Genomic DNA, 25505 nt, shown 5'->3' with positions numbered 1-25505 from the left:
AGGGTGGACCCATAATCCAGTATGGCTGGCGTTCTTTAAAAAGGGGGAAATTTGGACAGACGTGCACTTAGGGAGAATACCATGTAAAAACGAAGGCAAAAATATGCAAGCCCCCCAATGCCAGTGATTGCTGGAAAACCATCAGAGGCTAGAAAAGGCAAGAGATTTTCCCTCACAGTCCTCAGAAGTTTCAAAGCAACTCTGCCAACACTTCAACTTTGGACTTCCAGCCTCTACAAGTGTTAAGATAATAAGTTTTTGATGTTAAGTTACACAATCTGTGGTACTTTGTTACAGCATCCCGGTATTGGTTAAGGAGGGAGACGTGCAGAAAAATTCCAAATACTGGTTCTCACCTGATGAGCCCGCAGCAAGGCGGTCCTCCGATACATGTAGTCCTCTGACTTGATCACATATACCATCTTGTAGGAATTCAGCTTGAATCTACACTCCAGTTTATCCAGGCTGTCTGCATTCTCCATGGTCTTCTTGCTGTTTCCTTCCTTCCCTTCCTTTTCCTGCTGCTCTCGACCACGCTGACACTTCCGGATCCGCCGCAGATTCCTACAAAGCAGCAAAGCCCTGCAGCGTAAGAGTTCCTCCAGATGCAGATTCCTATGACTGCCCCCCAATTTTTCCTTATTATACGCCTTTATGAAGCTGATCACAACTACATATATCTAAAAAAATGTTCAATGGTTTCATTGTTAAAAAAATCTTTTTTCAACTGCAGAGATATATGGAATAAAAAGTAGAAATTGCCAACTACCCCCAATTCTGAAAATCCCACTTGCCTTGGCAGGGGTAGCCACTGTTGGCAGTTTGGGTTTTTTAAAATCTATTTATTTTTGGCTGTGCTAGGTCTTCGTTACTCCACGTGGGCTTTCTCTAGTTGCAGCCAGTGGGGTCTGCTCTCTAGTTGTGGTGCGCCGGCTTCTCATTGTGGAGGCTTCTTTTGCTGTGGAGCATGGGCTCAGTATTGGTGGCACATGGGCTTAGTTGCCCCTTGGCATGTGGGATCTTCCTGGACCAGGGATCGAACTACTGTTCCCTGCATTGGCAGGCGGATTCTTAACCACTGGACCACCAAGGAAGTCCCGCTGTTAGCAGTTTTGGCTTAAAATCTTCTAGGTCTCTCTCAATTTTTCACTTAATGCCATAAAGATTTTTTTTTTTCATTTCATTAAACATAGATTTGTGTCATTCTCTTTTAACTGCTATAGAGAAATATGTCTTAATTTAACATTTCCTTAACAGGAATCAATCAGGGCTCTTCACCTGAACCACAGAGCACAAAAAATTATTCAAATGTCTATTTTTTCAGTTCTCTCAAAGACGGTAATCAGTGCCATTCTACATATGAAAAAAGATAATTCACATCAGTGGATGCCTTGGCAGGTATTTAGAGCTTAATCTTCTCAACAACAAGCAGAGAAAGGTTGTCAGCTTGACAATTCTATTGTTTCCTATACTTTGCTATTAAAAACTGCTTCAGTGAATATCTTTGTTCATGTACATTTCCGTAGGACAGCAGTTCTTTGGTCCAAGGACTGTCAGAGGGTCCAGGACCTTTTTGAGGAAGTTGAGATCAAAACTATTTTCATAATACTAAAACATTGTCTTTCTTTCTAAAAAAACAAAACAAAATACAAAGTACTAACATTAGCATTCGCGGTATAAAAATAATGGTGATTAAAAAAAAGCTGATGGTGGCACCAACCTCCTCAGGTATCCTTGTACTCTTCTCTGGCCACACACCAGCAGTTAAACAAAAAGGAAAGCTGGTCTGACTTAAGAATGTCCTTGTGAAGCAGTAACATTTCTTATGACACTAAAGCCCCTTATTTCACATCTTTTTAATATGCTGGGTGATGAAATGGAACTACATATAAAGCACCTCTGTGTGCTAAAGTACAATGGACTCATGAAGGAAAGCACTTGAGCACCACTTGAACTGCACTTTTTACCCGAAAGAATAGCTGACTAGCCAGTCTGGGATGTTTGGCAGATATATTCTCAAAAATGAACAACAGAGCCTAGTACCTCAAGGAAAAACAACTGAATGTATTTGTTGTTAAAGATAAAATTTAAGATTTCAAGTAAAATTACGAATTTTGATAAACTGGTACTGGCCAGCATGACAAGTGACAACTTCCCACTACTTAAAGATGTGACTGATGAAGTCAACGGCAATATTAGTAAATGTGGCTTTTTTCAGGGGTGGTATGGAGGTAGGGGTGGGAATATTGTAAAAAGAAAACATGTCAACATTTGGTAGGTCTGCATACCTCAGTGAATTCACATTTTCCAAATAACTGACTGTATGAAGTTATAAAACCATGCAAGAAAAAATTCAAAGTATAAGATAAGCCAATGGATTTTGATAAGCTCGTTGATATTTTCATTGATACTGCAACTAACCTTTAAGAAACTACTACTTGGAGAGTTTTGTTGTCATATCAAATATCTATAATTATCTGAAAGGATATGAAAATACTTCCTTTTCTAGCCAGATTTTCTTCACATAGTACAATCAAACAAAACAGTGCAACAGACAGACTGAATATAGGAGCAGCTATGAGAATCCAGTTGTTATACTAAGCCAGACATGAAACAGATTCACAAAAATGTAGAGCAATGCCACTCTTTTCACTAATTTGAAGTAGTGTTTCATTAAAACACTATTTATGATAATAACATGGAATGCATCTAGTGTTTTTTTAATGAATTCATAAATATTTTGCAGTTTTAATTTCTAAATGTGATAAATATTACTAAGAGCTTTGGGGGGTATTCAATCTCTTAAGAATTTAAGGGTTTCAAAGAAAAAGACTGAAAAATAACCCCAGCTGTAATAATAACTGTAAGGCAAATTATTAAAAACCAAAGGTCCAGGGTAAAGTCTTCTGCATTTTAATTGCTCTGACCTCAGAATGATTGTATCAATGTTTCCCCTTAAAGTATGTGAAGGTCGCTCCCCTCGTTCCCACACCTGCTAAAATACAGTTTACAAATCTTTTAAGAATTTTGCCAATCTGGTGAGAAATATACAATCTTATGTTTATTCGTACTGTTTCATAAGCATGGAGACTAAATCTGTTTTGTTGAGAAAGGGGCCTGGCACAGAGCAGCTGCTTGAAGTCTGCTAAATGACTCAATGAGTAGAAGAAGCTGGCAGCGTCCTTCTGTTCACACCTCTTTCCATGTTCCAATCAGGAAAGAGTCTAATCACACTATGATAATACCTTTCTGGGAATGTAAGACATGAGATTTCAATTCCCAAACTTTGGGAAGGGAAGAAAGCCGCTCAACTGTAGCAAAACCTGTTTTCTACTTCTGAAACTTTGTTTTCATCTTCAGATAGAGGTCGTCCAACATACACAATTTCCCCATATACAGGGAGGAAATTTCAAAAATTCTGCTAACCCTGTGCTAACAGTGTCCTGTGCTAACAGTGTCCAAATTTACCCTAAACATGAACTTTCTGGTCTACCTGCTGGTCCAAAATCATAGCAGGTTTTATTATTTAAACTTTGGCATAGATTGTATAATATTATACAGTTTAATATAATTCGTTTGTTTTTAATTAAAATTAAAAAAAAAAAAAAAATTCTGCTAAGAGTAACACAGCCAGCCTAAGACTGCCATCCTTTGGAAACCTTGCTTACAAGGTTGTCCCCTGGGTGGGTTCTGGGACTGTGGATCGTGGGAAAGTTTCCACCATTCTCTAAATGCTAAGAGTGCCTCACTTGTACAAAGTAAATGGAAAGCTGAAAACCTGCTTTCCTTCTGGAAGTCAAGAATTTTGGTACAAGTTAGGCAGAGGGTACCCACAGGACTAGCAACCAATAAAAAAAAACTCACAGCACCAAGTCTCCAGCAAGCTTCTCTGACAGGCAGCATTTCAAACATACTGTAATTTGTCCTTGTGACTCCGATGGAAGCCACAGACTCTCTAGAAGCTTGCGCTTGCCTTCCTCTGATTTTTGTCACAGGTACCTTCTGACTTTGCTGATTTAGCTGTGTATCCTTTCATTACGGTAAATCATCACTGTAGGTATGACTGCATCCTGTGAGTCCTCCCAGTGAATCATCAAACCCTGGAGACTCTGACACATATTCCTAAAGGGAAGTTATTACTGATTCCTAAAATTCTCACCTCCCTGATGCTTGGGCATACGCTCCAGGTAAGAGCATGGTGTAAAAGCCACACAAACCTCAAATTACTGTCTTCGGTAAACAGAACCATAGATAAAATGAAAACCAAGACCCTGAAAGTGAGCTGACCCCTCGTTCCCGGACACGCAGAAGTGCCCTGTTGCCGCCACAGGACGCGGTTCACTCACCGTGGGAGAAACACTGGCTTCCGTGCCAGGTGCTCACGAAGCTCAGGAGAGGTAGTATCAGAATTCATGTATCGCTCCACGTAGTCTGACCAGCGCTAGAATTGTAAACACAACATGGGTGTGGGGAAGGAACCAAAAACTGAACTCCAACCTCAACAGGTGGGTTAGCAAATTCTGACTGAAATGTCTGAAATACTTAAAATTTCAAGATAAAAAAAAAAAAAAATCTCTTCCCATAATGACATGCTTGCTAAGTGGTACTGAAACACAGCTTAAAAAAAACTGTGAGAATGCAAAACTTAAAGCTTCTCTGAGATACTTTAGAGTTATCAGAAGTCATAAATGGTTAGAAGGTAGCTCACTGACAAGTTTTATTTCCCCACAGAGGGTTCTGTTAAAGAACAAAGTGTATAGTGGCAAATGTTTGAAAGTCAGTACCTTTCACATCAAAATCTGAATTTCTGGAACCTTTTTTTTAAAAAAATTAAAGATTCGGCAACCATATTCCCATAAAACAACAGTCTCCTCCCCTCCATATGCCATCAATGTCATACACGATGCTTGCCTCTCTCATTAATATTATCTGCTAGACCCAGCTGTGATAACCAACTCACTCTCTATCTACTCTGTGGGGTTGAACTCCTGGCTCCATCTATCCCAAAAGAAAGTAAACATGACACAAAGAATCAAGATGATACTGGGCAGAGGGCACCTCATTGTTGTTTCTTATGCTTTAGGAGAAAAACAAAGCTGCCAACCATGAGTTTCCTCTGAGGAGACGGCTTTACTGAACGCTAGATGAGACTGCCATTAACTCTAAATATCTACCACTAGGCAGTCTCCACTAGGCAGCTGAAGACATGGCTGACATGACCTATACTTTAAGCATCAGGTCTTGACCCTTAAACAGGCTAACGCTGGCTGGGCTTCTAGTAGACAGTTCCTACGCAGACTCAGCACAACACACTCTCAGCACAGTTTCTGCAGTATGTTCATCCATACCTCTGCTTCTACAGGGTCATCCGAGTTCTCCTCTTCTGTGTCCAGAAGCTCAATGGTCAGCTGAACCTGGCCTTGGCTCTGAATGAACATAAGCTGCAAATAAGAAACCTGAGTGTAAACCAAAGACCATCTCCAAAGCTGTAATTAGATTCTCAAGGGTTGAGAGGTGTGGGGAGGCAACAGAGTTGTAAAAAAAATTTGCTCCAGTTGAAGAGATGAGAAAGATACTCAAAAGCTTAAGAGGTGATTAAAAGGCAAAGGTTGTTCATCTTGCTACCAGCAAAATGAAATGTAAGAGCTTCTTGCTGACATTTCATGTTTCATACTTCTTGAATTAGCTAAAACAGTAATCAATATCAGAAAGAGTGCTCAAAAGTCAGAACCATAAAATGTCAATGCCATTTCACTTGATAATCTCATTTATGGGACTTAATGCAAAGATGTAAACAAGTCTACAATGCTTTCTTGTATTTTTTTTTTTTTAAAGAAACTTCCCAAACCAAACTGAAGTGGAAAACATCAGAGAGCAGCAGTCACATTTTCACCACAATAAAGACTACCCAAGAAATCACACATACCATGGGGTAAGGAACACAAATCATCAACATTAAGAAGTGATCTGTTGCAATGAAACCAATGATATTTGAAATTCTGAGTTTTGTTAATATTATTTGTGTGATTTTTTTAAAAATTCATATTTAAAAGCAATACACTGATAGGGGCAAAACCAAGTCATGTTTTGCACAAAAGAAGTATCAAGTGGTGATGGCACACAGAGCTCCCCGTTGGGAATCCCAGGACTCTCAATGCCCTTATCCTGAGGAATTGCTGCAGATAAATCACTATCAGATTGATCTCTTACCTAACTCCACAGTGATAAGAGAACAGACTCCATGCTTTCACTGCCTTTAGACCATCAAAGCTTTGCACCTTGTTTTATGTCCCTGGATATACTTCAGTGTCTCCAAGATTACAGTCTGTGGGAACCTGAATAGAATTTGTATCCTACTACGTGAAAATTGTATAAATTTTAATTATGTTGAATTGGTTCACAGTGCTTTTCAGGTTTACTATATCCTTCTACTTCTCTGTATACTCATTCTATTAATTTTTGAGAGTTTGACACTGAACTTATCTACTTAAAAAATAATTATATAGTGGAACTATATGTAACCTTGTCCTGTATTTTCCAAGCTTCCTGTAAATGTGTTATCATACTTTCATAATTCAAAAAAGTTAAAATTAATTGTAAAGAAATTAGCCTCCCAACTAACAAAAATAACTGAAAAAAAAAAATTTAAAAAGTAAAAAACATCACTATCAGAATTACATGGTAAAGAATCAGAGATTAAAGAAAGCTTGAGAATCATTTATTTCAACATTCTTCATTTTACATAGGGAAAAACCTAAAACTCAGAGTTCTGATTTCTCAAGGCCACATAGCTAGTCAATAAGCAAACAGAACCAGAAACCAGTTCTGGTTCACAGTTCTTCTAGAGCAGCCTTTAAAAACTCCTATTAGCTAAGAAATTTTTAAAAATGACAAAAATATTACACACACACATATAAACACAAACATAGTTACTTTCAAAATAGATTTGAAAACACCTGTTCCGAGGAGTGTGCTAAAACCTCCTGGAATTTAGGATGAATGACCTACAGTGTTAAGATCTGTCCTATGGCTGTAAGGAAGCCACCCTTCAAAGCAATACTGAGCAGAGCGTCCTCTGCACGCCTAAAGCTGACCTCGCTGTCACCCGAGGCTCCTCACCCGTCTGACACGTACCTCGCTAGGTCTTTTACCATGTGCTCACCCCAACTCCGACCTCTGCAACCACTCCACGCCTTGACTAGCTGTATTATTAGACTGCCCACATCCATCACCCCAATTTGGTAACTGCCTCCAGTTGGAAATATGCCTCGATTCCTCCCCTTCTCCTTACTCAGTGCTACTAAACTGATCTTCCTGAAAGCTCCAATCCAGTGGGCTATTTAGTCCTTAAAAATGCCTCACTGCTCACCAACCACAGCAAAATTCACACCTCGTCCTTACTATGGCTATGAAGATCCTCTGCCATTTGGACACAACCCTCCTCTCCTTTTTCTACATACCTCTTTTGCTTCATTCAACTAACACGAAGTCAAGTCACTGGAAGTTTGTCATTTATCTGTCAGGGGTACACTCACAAGAGAGTACGGTTTCTTGCCTGTGTGTGCATGCATGTGCGCATGTGCAGTCAATTGTGCTGACTCTGCGACCCCATGGACTGCAGCCCACCAGGCTCCTCTGTCCGTGGAATTCTCCAGGAAAGAATGTTGGAGTGGGGTGCCATGCCCTCCTCCAGGGGATCTTTCCAACCCAGGGATCGAATGTGCGTCTCTTACATCCCCTGCATTGGCAGGTTGGTGCTTTACCAGCTGAGCCACTGGGAAGCCCCCGTTTCTGCCTGGAGAAGCTTAATTCAGTAAAGGAAAAGGAATACATACAAACAGCTATATTTACATTACAACAAAATAACTACAAAGGTACTATTCTAGAAACATGAGCAATATGCTATTCCCCGCTCAGTGAATTGAGAAAGATTCCACTTCACTGAAGTGACACCTAGCTGGGCCCTGAGAAACATGACAAAGGGGAAGACCAACTGATTTCAGAGAAATCATAACAAAGAAAATCAAACAAATAAATCATAACAAAAATATTTGAAAAAGTACATAAAAAGAACTACAATCCTAAAAAAAAAAAAAAAAAAAAAAAGAACTACAATCCTGCTCCCCCAGAAACACTGAAGGATGCGAATGCGAGTACGCAATACACAGAAGAGGAAAAATGGGTGACAGTAGGAAACAGGGAAATATAAATTAAAATATTTTTCTAATCATCTAATTGTCAAAAATGAGCTTGATAATACTAAGTGTTATGGAGAAATAAATGCTCTTATCAAAGTACATACTGGTATACCCTGTCACTTTGGGAGAGAAATGAGAAAGTTTAAATTTTAAAACATGCATGGGCGTGCATGCTCAGTTGTGTCTGACTCTTTGCGACCCAGTAGAGTGAAGTCCACCAGACTCTTCTGTCCATGGAATTTTTCAGGAAAGAATACTGGAATCGGTTGCCATCTCTTCCTCCAGGGAATCTTCCCAACCCAGGAACTAAACCTGTCTCCTGCAACTTCTGCACTGTTGGGCGGATTCTTCACCACTGCACCAGGCTTCCCTGAGAGCTCAGTTGGGAAAGAATCCGCCTGCAATGCATGAGACTCTGGTTTGATTCCCGAGTTGGGAAGATCCCCTGGAGAAGGGACAGGTTACCCACTCCGGTAGCCTAGTATTCTGGCCTAGAGAATTCTATGAACTGTATAGTCCAAAGAGTCGGACGCACCTGAGGGATTTTCACTTCACTTACCACTGCACCACCTGGGAAGCCCTAAAATATGCATACCTGACCCTTTTAACTCAGTAATTTCATTTCTATGTCTCTACCCTTAACACTACCACATGCACACAAGAATATAAATTGTAAATGCTGTTCAATGAAGCACTATTTGAGATAGTAAAAACGGAAATAGCTTAAAACGTTCACCCACAGGGGAATGGTATTAAAAACACACACACACTACGGCACAGGAAACTCCCTGGTGGTCCAGTGGTTAGGACTCTGTGCTTTCACTGTCGGGGGCTCAAGTTTGAGCCGTGGTAAGGGAGCTAATACCCTAAAAAAACAAACAAACCACAAAAAACTATGGTACATTCATAGTATTAAGTATGACACAGCAGCTAAAAAACATGAGCTATGTCTATATAAACCAAAATAGAGCAAATTCTAAGACATATTAAGTGGAAAAAAGTAAGATGTAAAGTACATAGTTTAATTCAAAAATTTTATTTCTACATAAACACATATGTATGTGTAAGTGCATAGAAAAGGGTTTGAGTGGTTATACGGAGAGTTAAACATGCCTAATTTTTAAAAAGCACTAGAGAATATGCCTAGAAAAAAATGAAGGGAGAGGAGGCTGGAGGTGGGACTGGGTAGGGGATTTGAAGGGCTACTTATGCTTAGCTTAATGCTTATACTATGGACTTTCATTCTCTATGTAAAACATTTTAAAGAAAAAGGTCACTGTGATGACCCACTATTCCTGGTTACCAAACCTTCTGTCCCCTCTGCTATTCTGACCAATGTGTTATCTGCAGGGTGAGCCTACCCATTCCTTCATAGGCCCTCACCACACAATCTATTAACTCACTGTAGGTGGGGGTGGTAATTCTGTCACCATGAAATAAGCACACATTAAACTCAAGATAAACATGTATAGATTTAAAACTATGAAAAGCTTAGGAACTCTCCTCTGTAGTGGGAAAGTCCTCAGGTAGTAGAGCATCACAACCTGTGACTGAACTAGAAAACGCGTTTCCAGGTCTTTGATTCTAAATTAAGCCTACAGTAGGCTGAAAGTAGAAGCACACACAGCTAAGCAAACAGTTTGAGGGTCAGATCATTAAAGTACACGGGACATGCTCACTGAGGTTAAACTTTTGTTTGGCTTAGCTCTCTCTGCTTGGCCAACTACAAACCATACTCTGGGCCACCTAAACCTGTCCTTACATTAATACATACAGGCTTTGTTCAACTATACATATTACACAGCTGCAATAGTAATACACATCATTTTGTGTCCTTTTATTTGCTTCATTATTTTTATTAACATATAATTAACTTTTAAAGAGCTGCAAAATATGCCATCTAGCAGTCACACAATAGGCTGCCATTAACCATTCCCATTAAGGGTTGGACATCTAGATTGTTCCCAGTTTCCAGCTATTTGCTTTTCTAATTAGCTATTATAATGGTGGAAAACTGGAAGCAACCTAAATGTCCAAATAGACGGGCATAATTTTCTATAAAATACTGAACAGTCAAAAAAAAAAATGCTCAAGACCCAGAGGTGTTGCTAATTGAGCAAAATAAGTTACACAGAATGCTTTGCCCAGTATAATCTCTTTCAAAATATATACAAACACAGAAAAGTTTAGAAATGCCATCAACAATTATTTCTGGGGAAAACTGTAGACAACTAGTTTTTCTTTTCTCTACATTTCCTATCTTTTCTACAATGACTATGGATTACATTTTTAAACAATATTCACAAAGCATTTAATACCAAAAAAAAAAAAGTTCAGAGAAAATGAAAATCATATATAAGAACTGATTTTTTTTTTAAAGGCAAGAAACAGACTGCCTACAAGACTTTACTTTTCCATGTTTTTTATATTTCTTCTAATGAGTTCAAAGGAACTCCAAGGCATTCTAGGAGTGGAGACACTGGGTCGAAGCACCCTGGTACGGCTCTGACTTCTGCGGGGTAGAGTCCCAACAGTTTACACTGTCATCAGCATGTTCCCTGACTGACTGAGTAACTCTCACCTTAAAGCAATTTTCATCTGACATGAGCTGCTCAGCTTTCCGCTGATATGTTGACTCCAGGAGGCTCCTTGAAGTCTGTGTGTTCAGCTGGCCTCCTGTGGCCCCATTATTGTTTTCTGCCAGGTACAGGTCAGTCACTTGTACACAGATCTCATCACTCACGATATGCTGCAGCTGGAATCAAGCAAAGGCAAGTCATCAGGAACCAAAAATACAGTTTTACCCGTCATACACTCAGCCTTCCTTTGGTGATTCCAATCATTCAGTTAAAAAAAGGGTTTTTTTGTTGTTGAAAACTTTAGAAAATTAATCATATAAAATCACTATCTTATTATCTTAGAGAATAGCCAAGACAAAATCTTCAACCATATCATTGGTCCACGAGTAAAATGTTCATATATATTTAAGAGCAAAACCATGGGTAACTCAGGTTAATGTGCTACTTATTTAAAGTTCTAGCACTGGTCACTCGGTCGTGTCTGACTCTTTGTGACCCCATGGACTGGAGCCCACCAGGCTCCTCTGTCCATGGAGTTCTCCATGCAAGAATACTAGAGTGGGTTGTCATTTCCTTCTCCAGGGGGATCTTCCCCACCCAGGAACTGAACCTGGGTCTGCTGCATTGCAGACAGATTCTTTACCAACTGAACCACCAGGGAAGCCATTTAAAGTTCTAAGGTACTTAAAAAAGCTTTTTTTTAAATTTTTTTTTTTTTTTAAAAACTTTTTACATGAAAGAAAATTTCTATGGCTTGCTAACCTTTATGGCACTTCTTTACCATTTATAATTTGCTTTCACACATATTCTCATTTGATCCACACCACTACCCTGGGAAGCAGTCTGGACAGGGGTGCCCTGTTATATATAAGAAAAATTTACATTTTAGACAAATTTACACCTGTGTGCTAAGGTGAGGAGAGGGAACTTAGAGAACCATGAAAACAAGATCCATTCCTATACTCAAAGCCCTGGTACAAAGTGAAATTCAATAGGCACTGAAGAAGCTGTTGCTGAATTAATCTGTCACTGGCACTCAGCTGAAGGAGCTGAGTCAGAACGAATATTCAAGTTTCTGGACCCCAGGCCAATATTCTTTCTAACACACTCCCTATTTTTCCACATCTGACAATAAAAGCATGGTATGTAAATTTTATGCAAATGAACTCATTTTCAATACATGTCAGTCATGTTGGACTAATGGTAACTTCTGTGACTATCTTATTAAACTCTCTGATGACTAGCAAGTTGAACCCTTCCGAGATTCCATTCTTATAGGTCATGACGATATCATCTATCATAAAATAAAAACTCCTTCAAATGAAATTTTACCCCTTAAAACGCCACAGGATGTGAAAAACAGATAAAGAAGAAAGCAAAACGTTAATTGCAATAACAATTTATCTATTTTACTTTAAAATTCTCATAACCGCTAAGCCATTCTATTTTTAGGAAGATACACTCTTTTTGAAGCACTAGTAACTATGACAACTACTTATTTTTAACATTTGAAAAAGTCTTAAATGACAAGTATATGTATTTGTAGATAAATGGACAAAATGTAAGGTCAGACGGTGAGTGACCTGATGGGTGGTAGAAAGGCCAGCAATTGGAAATGGTTAAATTACAATTAGGCCATACAACAGCTTTTAATGTGACTGTTAAAATAATGCTTATAACTTGAAAATACAGTGGAAAGCTTAAAACACAGTGTTTAAGAGAAAAAAGCAGTGTAAAAAAAAAGTATACAAAGCATGGTCTCTACTATGTAGATACATCTTTATACTTTCCTGGTAAAGGTCACCGACTCCTTCCACACCCTCTTCTTGGATTTCTGGCCCCACCCAGTCTTTGGAAAGGGTAGCATTATAAATCTAGGCACAACTAGACAACTCCCAACCCAATGCTAGGCTTGTCAGAGTCTCTCTCCTACTAAACTGAAATGACACAATGAGTGTGTCTGGTAGACAGACATTTTACAGAGGAGCACCTGGATTGGAAAGGTTGGTAATATCAGCGCTGAAAACACTCAGGGGGCCGGATGTTCATCTGCAGAGAGAAGCATGAGGATGGGGGAGATGTCCAGAAAAGAGGCATGCCAGAGAGTTAACCTTCCCAGGCTAGTCCCTACCTGGTCTGGCCATACTTTCAGCCCCACACTAGACATTTGTGAGACTGCCTACTATATTCTTGAGCAAACCCATATTAAACTAGTCTGGAAAAGTAAGCTAAATATATGGTTTGACCCTGCAATGTATATTCCACCTCCAGTCAAAAATGAACTCTGGGAGAACAGCAAAGGATTTAAGGAGAAATGTTATGCCTCCAATTCAGGAGCTAAGCTGAGAGGCTTAAATGTACGTTTTTAAAACACTAGATTTGGATTTCCAGATACAATCTGTCTCCATAAAAAAAAGACTGGACCTTACTTATTACTGACTCAAAATCATCACCAGGTGCTTCTAGTAAATGGACTAATCACTAATCTATTGTTTAAAAAACCAACTGTGGGCCTACAAAAAAAAAAAAGCTGGCAGTATTGGATTTTTAAAGTTGAGCTGATAGTATGAAAACTTTACTTCCAGCTACAGCAACAGCAAACCTGTGAACAGAACATAAGCATGTGCTATGCTAAGTGGACTCTTTTATATAAATTTAGGGAACATTAATAGGCATTAGTCTCTCAAAAGTTATGACCATAGCTGATTACATCCATGTAAAGATTTCTGTCTTTCAACATAAAGACCCCTTAAGGGAAGGCCTAATAACTGCTTCAACTTGCAGCTCCCTCCCTAACAATTTTTGTTAAGATGCCAAGATTCAGTTATTCCTTGACTTTGAGTAGATCCTCCGAGAGGGGTGCAAAGCCACACATCCTTCTAAACTCAAGACAAAAGCAAGAGTACCTCACAAAGGATTCCTTTGTGATTTTACCTAAGGAAGGCACTTTCCACTTTAAAAGAAAAAAGTGGGACTTCCCTGGTGGGGCAGTGAATAGGAATCTTCCTGCCAACACAGGTGACACAGGTTCAATCCCTGGTCCGGGAAGATTCCATGTGCCTCAGAGCAACTAAGCCCTTGTGCCCTAGAGTGCGTGCTCTGCAACAAGAGAAGCCTGATCACCGCAATGAATAGCAGCCCCCCGCCCCCCGCTTGCCATAACGAAAGAAAGCTCATGTGCAGCAACACAGACCCATTGCAACCAAAAATAAATAAATTCACTAATTAAAGAAAAAAGAGCACTAACAACAGACTGATACCTTTGAGAACTCAGAACAAAAGGCAAAGGAATGGAAACCTATTACATGTTATTTGCTTTAAAATTATCATTGTTGTAAAGAACAACATATCTACAAACTCCCAGGGTACCCCAAGAATAAACCACAAAACCAACTACAAACCTAACTCAGAGGGGAGTCTCAGATAGTGAGGCAGACAGAGTATTATAAAAGATGTTATACAAAACCCTTCCTGTAAAAAGAACTTCAAATGTTAAATGAGGAAAGTCCATAGAATTACCAACACCTATTCAGACAGTAAAAAAAAATCCACCTGCAATGCAGGAGACCAGGTTTCGATCCCTGCGTCAGGAAATCCCCTGGAGAAGGAAATGGCAACCCACTCCAGTATTCTTGCCTGGAGAATTCCACGGACAGAGGAGCCTGGCAGGCCACAGTCCATGGGGTCAGACAGGACTGAGTGACTAACACTTCCACTTTTCAGAGAAGAGGAAACAGCTCACACTGGGTACGGGACATAGGAGCTGGGAAGGTAGGACGGGAGCTGGGGGCAAAACCTCACGGCTGAGGTAGGCTCCTCCTCCCAGGGCACACTGAGCAAAGCAGTCGATCACACGGCTGAAGCCCTTCCACTCCGTTAACAGGAGAAACGCGACATCACATTAACCTCTCCCTCCCCTCTATAGAACCACGTGTTTGTTAACATTATCACATGAGAAAACTGCCTGCCCCTTCCCCAAAGAAAACTTGCCCCGTCTCTTTCCTGACCCACCTGCAGATGAGGACTGTCTCCCTCCCCAACCCTCGCCCGCACCACACCCTCACCTGTCTGACAATGCTCTGGATGAGTTTGTCCATGGTAAAGGCAATGTAGGCATGAATGGTGAACATCTCTCTCAGCGAATCTTCATACTGGGACGAGTCTATGTTGCCATCCAGCAGGCTCCGCACCATGTCCAGGAAAGCTGGGTAATAATCTTCTACATCAACATCCACTGTGGGAAAGAGGGGAGAGGTGAGGCCTTACCCTGTTAAGAAAAGATGGAAGAGAGGGCAGGGCAAATCCCACAGCTGGCCTGAAAAGCACTGGACAGAACAAACCCTCAGTATTCAGTCTGCTGCAGACAGATGAGATCTGACAGGTGGCCACAACCCCAGCACTGTCTATCAAAGGAGAGTGACGCTGCAATTTCAACAGCGGCTTCTAACCCTCTGACTGACCAAAACACTTATTTACAGTATGGCCTGGCAATGCATGACAGGAAAGCAAAATATTCCAAGGAAGAAGTTTCTTCAAAAAGCTGTCAGCTCCCTGCTAGGAGAGGAGCCTGCAAAGGGAGTATCCCCCACATGGGTCGCTTGCTCAAACAGCTATTTCAACGAAGCATAAAGGGCTGAAGAGAAAAGGCAGACAGAACCAAACACTAGCACTGAGAAACCTCTCAGGAACAGGAAACTAGGAGGGCAGATTAAATCCTTTATGAATAATGAAGTATCTGCATTTGTCAAAGTCCTTTTGTTTAAAAGTGGATTCCCAACATTGTACTTCACAAATTACATCAAATGATCTATACTTGCTGCATATGAATCACCACAACCACCAGAGAGAAACCTTATCAGTTGTTACAGAGACATTTGGCAACTAATAGAGTGCACAAGGAAAGGTGAAAGGACTCCACCTTTAGCTTACTGAAATAAGACCTATTGACATGAAGCTGAAAAACTGGCAAATCTCATCTCCAGTGCTGGCAATTCAGACAGCAGTGCAAGGGGTCTACTGGTTATGTTGTTTCCTGATCTGGGTGCTGGTTACACAGGTGTACTTGCTTTGTAAAAATCACTGAGTTACGCAATTCTGTATATGTGTTGTATTTCAACAAAAAGTTCACTACAATGAGAAAAAATTACAAAGAGAACTCTTTGTCTTTGACATTTAGCTACCTCTTTGTAAAGTTTGTACGGGGGGAGAAACGCTCTGAGAGCAAAAGTTGGGTCCATTTCCATTTATTTGAAGTGTGACAGATTCATTCAAGACAGGCAAAACAGGACAACTACTCTTTAAGAGAAGCAACTGGCTTGAGTTTCCTGACAGAACATTACCTTGTTCAGATCCACAGCAGAGACATGGGCTGTGCTATTACTGTGAAAAATGCTCTCACATCAATATAAAGCTATGAGTTCTACTGGTGCAAACCACGTGAGCCATGATCAGTGGAGGCTTGGCATTATTACTGAAGAATGAACTGTTAGCCTCAAAAATCAGGTTAAGTCAATAGTCAAGCCAAGATCAGGTCATCTTTCTCATTTCTACCCAAGCAGAGGGAATCACCACACTGAAGTCTAAAATATGTCTCTCTCAAGCTAGGATTAGTCCAGATAAAGGCTTTTAGAATTAATTTCCAAGGTCATCAGCTCTCCAATAGATAGATGGCCAGGGCTTCACCTGGGCTTCTTACATTACTAACAGTTTAAAAAAAAAAGAGATAATTCACTCCAAAAAGGGGTTATTTCCTAAAGAACACACAAGGTTTCACAGAAGAGCTTTGGCTAACAGTTTAAGCACCTAACTTACAACCTGAAGGGAGATCTAGAAGCAAGCGGCACAGAATCACATACAGCATGTGGAGGCTTCCTTAACCTTCACTTATTTTCCTTTTTCTGAGTTTTCTATCTTCATTCCTGTTCTGCTGTCTCAAACCATCTCCTTTTTTGCAATTGTCTAAGGCACGAACAGTTGTTCTGTCATGGAGTGGAACCAACTATGCTGCTTCAGTCATTCTCTGTCCTTTCAAAGAGAGACCTTCCATTTGGGAAACTGACGACAGTAACTGACACCCACTTCCTTGGTGTCCGCAGTACCAGCTACTAAGGATTTATGATCTAAGAAAGGCACAGGGTGCTTTGCGTATTTCCCCCAATTCTCCCAGCAGCCCCACAAGATAACAAGTAGCACCTCCAGTTTACAGATAAACAGGTTCAGAGAGTTTAAGTAAGGTCACACAACCAATAAATTGCAGTGCTAGGATTTGAACCCAGCCAGCCTCTAAGGACTGCCTTGCTCTACGCATTAACATAAAAGAAAGCAGTCCTGAGTCTAACTAGGTCCTGCATCCCCGAGCTCTCACACCTTCTGCAGACCACAACCCTAGCACTCACTAGGTTCTTTGAGACGCAGCTGGATGGCAGGGCTGTCACTCTTGTCTCGCTTGATGCCCAGCACTTCCCGTTCCCACTCTCTTTCTCGGTTTTCTTCTTCAATTTGCCGTTCAGCTTGGGAACAGATCCGCAGCAGCCTCAAGCAGAGTATCTGGTGCAGCCGCATAAAGATATACCAGTTATTATTAACATAGAAGAGGTTGTACACTTCATCCATCCCTCTTAACTTCTGAGCTGCTGTGTTACTAAACAGTAGCTTGGACTTAGGGGGACTGCCCCCAACACCATTGTGCTTCTTAGCCGCCCCTGTGGCTTCATCTACATCCATCTCTTCTTCTTCCTCTTCCTCCACATCTGAGAGATCACCTCTCTGAGCAAAGAGCAGATCTGGAATAAAATGATGCATGATTTGCTTGATTTTATATTTGTCTTCCTTCTGAATGCCTGTCTGCCTCTTCACGTGGTGGATAATCAGAGCAGCAGCATCTTCCAGAATCTGTTTGTCTTCATAGGCAAGTGAAAGGTGTGGGCCAACAGGTACACCAGCATTTTCTTCTGTAGCCTGCTCTTGCCTCTACCAGGAGAGAGAGACAGACAAAGTATTATGTGACAGCTACAAAAGCAACAAACAGACCTCCGAGATTACGCCAGTAGTACGTTCTATTAACCATAATGGCCACTATTTTCCAATCGAAAACTTCCAGAAACAAAAAGGTAATGTGCAAGATGTGGTTTGATACCAAAATGACTGGAGGTACCATGACTGGCACCTCCCAGACACTGTGACTTTTAAAAGACAATAGGAAAGAAAGGGGACCATCTTCTAAAATTTTACATTAGTACTTATGGAGGATACGATATGAGGTTTAAATTTCCTTTAAAATACTTCTGGGAAAAAATAAATAAATAAAATAAAATACTTCTGGGAGTGAGGAAGGTGGCAGATATAACAAAACTGGCAAGACAGAGAGGAAATTAAATTTATGTCAGTTCATTTTACTCTTCTCTCCCTTTTCATGTACGCTTGATATTTTCATAATAAAGTTTAAAATTCAAGATCACACCACTTCTAGAAATTCTCAATCATACTCTATTTGTTTCTATCCATCCCCTAAGACTGTGAGCTCAAAGAAAGAAGGATTAATTTCTTATTCATCTCTGTATCCTAGCTCCCAGTACTCTACATAATCCTGAAGGATGCCGAATAAACAAGGATTAGAAAAAGTCTGGGGGCAATTCTCTGGCAGTCCAGTGGTTAAGACCCCACGCTCTCGGTGCCAAAGGCCTGGGTTCAGTCCCTGGTGGGGGAACTTAAATCCCACAAGCCACACAGCATGGTCAAAAACAAAGAAAGAAAGAGTGTGGGGATTGAAGATAGTATTTTAAGTTGTGGAAAGTTGAGATAGGCTACAAGAAGGAATACAAGGTACTGCTGGAAGGAAATATGGAGAGAAGTGGAAGAGGGTGGCAGTGGGCACGAACTATAACCAGGATGGAAAACTGGAAAACCAGTAAAACAGCTTAGTGAGCCTTAGATTTAAAATGGTAGAAGAACTGGGAATAGAAGTCTATCCTACGAAGCAACAATCAACAAACCTTGGAGGGTCTCATGCTCATATAACAAAGATAATTTGCAGGAGTCAAAGCTATGCTGAACATATACTGGGACTTCTCACAAATGTTGAGACCCCCAACTCACCTCATCATAGATACTCTCAATCTCGTTGAGTAAGCTCTTGGACCTTAGGACCTTGGTGTCATTTTGTTTAAAGTTGATGCCTTGGTGGTCCAGAGATTTCAAGTAGTATTTCTCATTTTGCTCTCTCCACACCTTGTTAAAGCCTCTCTGAGCTTCTCGCCATTCTTCCTCTTTCATCTTCAACCTAGCAGGGTAGAGGGTGGAAAAAGAAAGACACGGGAGTCCAGAGGAGGGAGTTTTAAGGCAAGGAGTCATATTAGAATCGCAGACTGGAATCCTGACTCTGCCACACTAGCCACGTAAGACTGCTTCCTTATCCGTAAAAAGGGGATAATAGCACCTCATCTCACAAGGATTTAGAAGTAAGAAATATTTCAGGTTTACTTTATTTCAAAGGTCAAAAGGTATAGCAGATCTGTCAAATCTGTTGGCAACTTTGGGGTAAATTTATTCAAACTAGTCAATCTCTGATACATGAGAAAACTACTCATTCAGGACTTACTATGGGGAAGTAATTTATTCCAAAGTCAGAAATCTTGCTAAGAACAGTTATTTCTCAAACAACATTCCACAGAATACCCTAGAAAAGTAGATTCTCTTCCTTGGCCAGCTAAAACAAAGTGAAACAAGTTTCTTTACTATAGGACTTCTGAGAATGTTTATTATGCTAATGTAAATGCAAATGTCCAAGAGCAGAGAACTAGTATAACAATGCTCCTCTGGACTGAGGTTGGAAGTTCCAACGAAAACAACTGACTCTGATCCTCTGGAAGAGAGGAGAATAAAATCAAAACCAGCACTAGAACTGAAGGATATCCTCCACCTTGAAGACAAAAGTTAAATGCCACTGGCAGGAAGACAAACACCTTCTGCCAGCTCTTGAGAGGAAGACTGGGGAGGAACAAGAAAATCTGGGCATGTGTCAACTGTGCAGTGGATAAGTTTTCACCAGGTGATACAGAGGGAGGACCAGATTTATAGTAGAGCACAGATCGCCACGGACTTCGAGGAGCCTGGGGCTCAGCCCTAGCCTCCTCCTTGATACCTACAGCCTTATTTAGGTGGGTTCAATGGCCCCTCTATACCTTGGTTTGAAGGTTGGTTAAGAGAAAGAAGACATTCTTGGATTTTTATGGGACGCTAAGGCTTTTTAAGTAACATATCAATTTTATAGAGACAAAGTGATTTTTCTTATTAAAAAACAAAAGATGTGAACATCAGTTAGTACTGAGTGGCAAGAACGTGGGTGGCTGTTTTCTTCTTTGTTCTCTATTTTAAAATATCCCCCTAAACACACAGAGCATTCCAGTGTGGACTGGAAAGGTTTGTTCTCTGCTGTTGGTGACCCAGAACCCCATCAAGAAGCTCCACTATCCCACACTATTCACCTGACTTCCTACAGCCGAGGTTGGGAAGAAGTGGAGGTCTCATGGAATAACTGGGCCGAAAAGGAGAACCTTTTTTAATGGGACACTAAATCTGTTGAAAAGCACACTAAAACATGAAGGGCATGTGCACTCAGGTACCTTTTAAGGACAATTGGGACGGCAATGGAAGGGTTCTTCCTCAGACCATCAATGATGTCAGCTGCTTTGTCAGCATATATCCTTTGGAGTGCTTTTCGGTGGATGACTTCCGATGTGCCCCCGAGGGTGTTGTCCAAGCGAAATTTGGCTTGTTCTTCAGCAGACAAGCGGGAAAGTTTCTTCTGTATTGCTTCCAGAACCCGGATAGTTGCCAGATTGGTCTCTAAAACTACATCAAGCTAAAAAGAAAAAAAAAAAAAAAGACAAAGGATGCTCAGGACCCAAACCAGAACAGAATAGCTGTCTGGAGTAGAAGGTGGAAGTCAAACTTCCTGGATTTGAATGTGGGCTCTGCCATACCATGGCCAAATAAAACTGTTAGCTTATCAGTAAAACAGAATACCACCACCTATTCTCACAAGGTTGTGTTCTGGATTTAACAATACAACCCACATGAAGGATTCAGCACAATACCAGATACACAGCAAACATCCAAACCCTGAATACTCATTGAAAGGACTGATGATGAAACTGAAGCTCTAAAACTTTAGCTACCTGATGCGAAGAGCTGACTCACTGGAAAAGACTCTGATGCTGGGAAACATTGAGAGCAGGAGAAAGGGTGCAACAGAGAATGAGATGGTTGGATGGCATCACCGACTCAACAGACATGAATTTGAGCAAATTCAGGGAGATAAGTGAAGGACAGGGAAGCCTGATGTGCTGCAGTCCACGGGGTCGCAAAGAGTCGTCTTAGCAACAGAACAACAACAACAAAGTAGTAGTTAATACTTCTAGCACCACCAATGTGGAGTTATTGAGGACTACTGGCCCCCACGCCAGAGGGATCTAAGAGGAGGCAACCTTACTGGCACTTTTCCCTGAACTTTTGTGAATTACTCAGATCTGTTACAAACAATAACAATCACTACCACCAAATCCCAAAAAGACCATTCAAGATAGTAAATCAATCTCATGAGTAAAGTTTTTCAGAGTAACTTAAAATGCTTAAATGTTCAATGTCTTGTTCCACATCTACTAACAATAAGAGCATTTCTTGAGGGCTTCAATGTTCTATCTGTGCGTAACCATTTAGATTCTCACTGAATATTCCCTAACCTGGTTAAAGACACGACTAGCAACCTTGAGTTAACTTTTTTCCAAAGCTTAACACAAAATTTTCTAGATGAGAAACAGAGAATAAAGGAAATGAGCAGTCTCAAGGGTCTATGACTCTGTTTAAGTGTTTCCTAATTTTCTAGTTTGAGGACTATGGTAGTCATTTTGTCAAAAATTTTAATGCCCCCTTTCCCCACTGATGATAAATGATGGCTTGGACTTCCTGGCTGTCTTGAGATTAGCTAGGGCCATGTAACTAGTTCTGGCCTATGAGCTGTTAACAGGTGAGTCAAAGTAACATCATTACTTCTAGGCTAGAACATTTAAGGGTGCAAGATCCATCTGAGCTCTTCCCCTATAGTCCCTGGCACTGTTCATGATGGTGGCACTCTGCCAGCCCAGGCCCCCAAGCAATTCTGATGAACAGAATCTTCGGCTGAACATCAATGCGCATGCAGTATGACGAGGAAATAAATCTGTCTTTTTCAAGTCAATGGGATTTAGGGGTGACTGTATTGCAGGAATATTAACCAATCCTGATGTACAAAGGATTCAAATTAGTTTATCCCATCCAATCCTCAGCACGTACATATGCATACATAAACACATTTCTTTCATCTTCACTACTGCAATAACAAGCAGGAAATGAGGCTGATGCCTCTCCTCTGCAGGCATACTAGTTGAGAATAAGAATATCCTGTCAAAAACAGGCGTCAATCTCTGCTAACACATCATTGAAACTGACTAAACATAGGTTAAAAAAAAGAAATGCTTTCTTCAGCTTGATAAAACTTTCCATAGAAGTTAACATCTGTCATGGCTGAGTTTTCTGCAAATGGTTGAAGCTCCTAATAAACACTGGGGCCCAGCGGACCAACCAACATGTGGCTCTTCATTCAAAACATGCCAGAAGCAGAGGAAGCAAGTGTGAAGGGGGATAACTGGCAGAGGGCTAAATCAGTATGGGTTAAAAAAGGAGCAAAACATCTCCCATCCATAGGAAGAGCAGGGACAGTCGATTTTATATAATAAATATGTTAAAAAGAAGGCATGTAATTTTCCTTCTCTAGACACATTTAACATTCCCTTTTTGTTGATATCAGCAAACCAGACACTGGGAACTGAGTCTGTTTCCAGTACTTCCCACTCCTGGTATCAGGGCTCTAGACCAGCCCATTTCTTCACTCTAGCTCTTCCCTTCCCAACTACTTTAAAATGAAGTCCCTAACTCAACTTTCTTTCAAAAGGAGACAAATCAACACCAGAAATATGACAGAAGAGTTCCAGTTCTCACAGGAGCACTGGTTTGCTAACCATGTTAGTAAGATACCTGCTAAAAATAATATACGCTTTAAGATAAGTAATTTAAAATAGCTGTAAGAAAGCCCACTAGGTCTTAAGATACTGATTTTAAATACTACGTAGGACACAATAACCTTTAAAATGTCATTAAAAATTCAAAGGAGTATTATTCAGCAAATGGAGTAAAAATCCCATTATTTATATTTTAATTTCAGTTAAAAGGGCTAAAGTGGCCTAGATAAGTCACATTTGTCATGAAAATATTACTAACATATCTGACAAAGTCATAAAACATGGTAAATACAACAAGCATTTACCACAGAAGAAAATGAGCCTCTTGCTCTTTGGTCTTAAAAGCCAGTCCTCTCAGGTTGGTATTTAAGATATCCTGTCTTTCCGAATCTCTCATTTCCCCAAACTTCAAATGATAAAGGAGCTTGTACCTCAAAACGTTCATCTTCACAACGATAGATATGTTCTTCATACTGAGTTTTCTTGGAACTAACAAAGGTGGAGTCCTCAGACCAGGAGGGGAAGGAAACCCAGGTATCATTTAAAACCTTTGGGTAAAAGAAGATAAATTGAAACAAAAATGTAACAAAGTTTTCTGGTGATTAAGCTTTCTCAATTAAAAAAGAAAACTTTAGGGGAGGGAAGAAACAGTTAACATTACAAGTTTCACCTGTAGCAAGTTTAAAAAGATAGTTAAAAAAAGGTTCTCAATATAAGTACAAAACATTTTCTTTTGAAAAAAGACAGAAAAGGATTTTGATTTCCTCATTCGTATGCATCCTCCATTCCAGGTACTACTCCCTTCTGGAGGAAGCTGAGGACTCAGGGCTGATACCTTCCCTGGAAGGCCTTACCTCTTTACAGAGAGGAGTCCGTCCTGTACATTTGGGCTGCTGGTAACTCTTTGGTAGGGCTCGATAGCTGGAGCCCAACCGTTTACAAGAGGCATAATCTATCTCCATGGCAATGCCCTCTGTGGCCCGTTCCTTTGGAAAGGTTTCCAGATGTACAGACTCCTTATAGCCCAGGAAGTTTTTAAACCAATTAAACAATTCTGGGAATTTCCTAAAGAATCAAACCAAAAACTGGTGAGCAAGTAGAAGCATTATGCAGTAACGCTGAGGTGTGACTACCACTGTTTGATGTAGAGTCAGAACTCTGCTATCTCTGGACAAATCCCAGTGACAATTATCACTTCTTACCTAAGAAGTACTGCTTTTAAATACCTGGCTTCTCCTTTTCTTACAGAGTGCTCTAAGATCAGTTAAGGCAGTGACGCAAGAACTATACCGCAACAAGGCGAGAACCAGCCATCCTTCTAATCAAGAATATTGTTTCAAAGTTCAGATAATTCTTTGGTTGTCAAAGTCAAGATTCTAGAACCCTGGAAGAGACTGGTCTATGTAAAACATCCAACATTGGTCAGGGGATCAGGAGACCACTAGTCTTGGCCAGCGCGCCGTCTGCCAATTTTTTCATTTCCAAAGTTGAACTAGAAGACTTTGCAGAGGACTCTCTTAGCACTGACATTTTATGAGTCAACTGACCCACCACAATCAAATTATTTTTGTCTATCATATACTCCCACAAACTTTTATTTCACCTCCATATCATGCATCAGGGCCAAACTCCTGATTCCACTTACCCCAGGAATGGAGAGACTAACTGAACAAGCTCTGCCCGAGAGATCACCTCCTGGTTAAAGATAACAAGACAGCGCAGGAAATTTTCATAGGCCTCTGCACTCCGCAGAGCCTTTCGGACCTTGTGGAGACAACCAAAAGAAAAATAAAGTGAGAAATCAAGAGATCCTGGATCGCTTTTAAAAGCCTAGGGAAACTTGAACTGTTATCTGACAATATTAAGAACCAATTTTGGTTTTTTTAGATGTATTAATGTTTATGTTTGAAAAAAGGAGTCATTTAAAAAGGAAACTTAGGGACTTTCCTGGTGGTCCAGTGGCTAAGACTCTGCGCTCCCAATGAAGGAAGACCAGGTTCGATTCCTGATCAGGGAACTAGATCCCATGTGCCACAACTAAGACCAGGCGCAGCCAAATAAACAAATATTAAAAAAAGAAAGAAAACTTAGTAAAATACTTATGGGTGAAACAATATATTATCTGAGACTTGTCTCCAAATAATCTGGGGTAGGTGAGAGTGCACGTGAAACAAGCACACCAGCTAGGAGCTGAGACCTGCTGAGGCTGGACGACGGGTCCATGCGGTGCCATTGTACCATTCTCTTTAATTTCACATATTTAAAAATGCCTATAATAAAAACTCTGAAAAAAAGAGATCCTGGAGTAAATAAGACATTTACTTCTCACAAGCCTGACTCTCTGAACCATGAGTGTTGCCCAAGTTTTTGTTGCTTCTCCTAATGCATGTTTACAGACTCTTTTCAACACTCTTTTCAAACTCTGGTAATTCTAATAACCTTTTAAAATAAGGTATTTTTGTCCTCTGACTTGATCTGTTTCCATTCTCCATTTCTCCTTTCTTTACAGTGCTGATAATTTTAATAACCCAAAACACTAATCATTTCCCTGAATTATCAAGCGAACTCCAGACTTTTTTTAGTGTGTCTAAGAAATAATACCTTAAAACAATAACAACGAACACCATCACTATTATAAAAATTAACTTGTTCAGTCCCCCTCCCTCACCCTTTCC

General features: G+C 40.4%; 1 protein-coding gene across 3 annotated transcripts in view; it reads right to left on the bottom strand.

The window, feature by feature from the left end:
- The window catches only part of SIN3A (SIN3 transcription regulator family member A), a 65886-nt gene that overhangs the window by 3098 nt on the left and 37283 nt on the right, over positions 1 to 25505 (bottom strand). For all 3 annotated transcript variants that reach the window (XM_043922179.1, XM_043922178.1, XM_043922177.1), the window contains exons 10-20: positions 24476 to 24594; positions 23685 to 23895; positions 23262 to 23378; positions 20398 to 20636; positions 18872 to 19055; positions 17173 to 17746; positions 14842 to 15011; positions 10780 to 10953; positions 5349 to 5441; positions 4347 to 4441; positions 357 to 564 (exon numbers count right to left, since the gene is read on the bottom strand). In XM_043922179.1, the coding sequence (XP_043778114.1) occupies positions 357 to 564; positions 4347 to 4441; positions 5349 to 5441; positions 10780 to 10953; positions 14842 to 15011; positions 17173 to 17746; positions 18872 to 19055; positions 20398 to 20636; positions 23262 to 23378; positions 23685 to 23895; positions 24476 to 24594 (2184 nt within the window). The remainder of the gene's footprint in view (positions 1 to 356; positions 565 to 4346; positions 4442 to 5348; positions 5442 to 10779; positions 10954 to 14841; positions 15012 to 17172; positions 17747 to 18871; positions 19056 to 20397; positions 20637 to 23261; positions 23379 to 23684; positions 23896 to 24475; positions 24595 to 25505) is intronic.

Source organism: Cervus elaphus, chromosome 13, assembly GCF_910594005.1.
Source record: "Cervus elaphus chromosome 13, mCerEla1.1, whole genome shotgun sequence".
NCBI lineage: Eukaryota > Metazoa > Chordata > Mammalia > Artiodactyla > Cervidae > Cervus > Cervus elaphus.
This window is presented reverse-complemented; position numbering and strand designations above follow the sequence as displayed.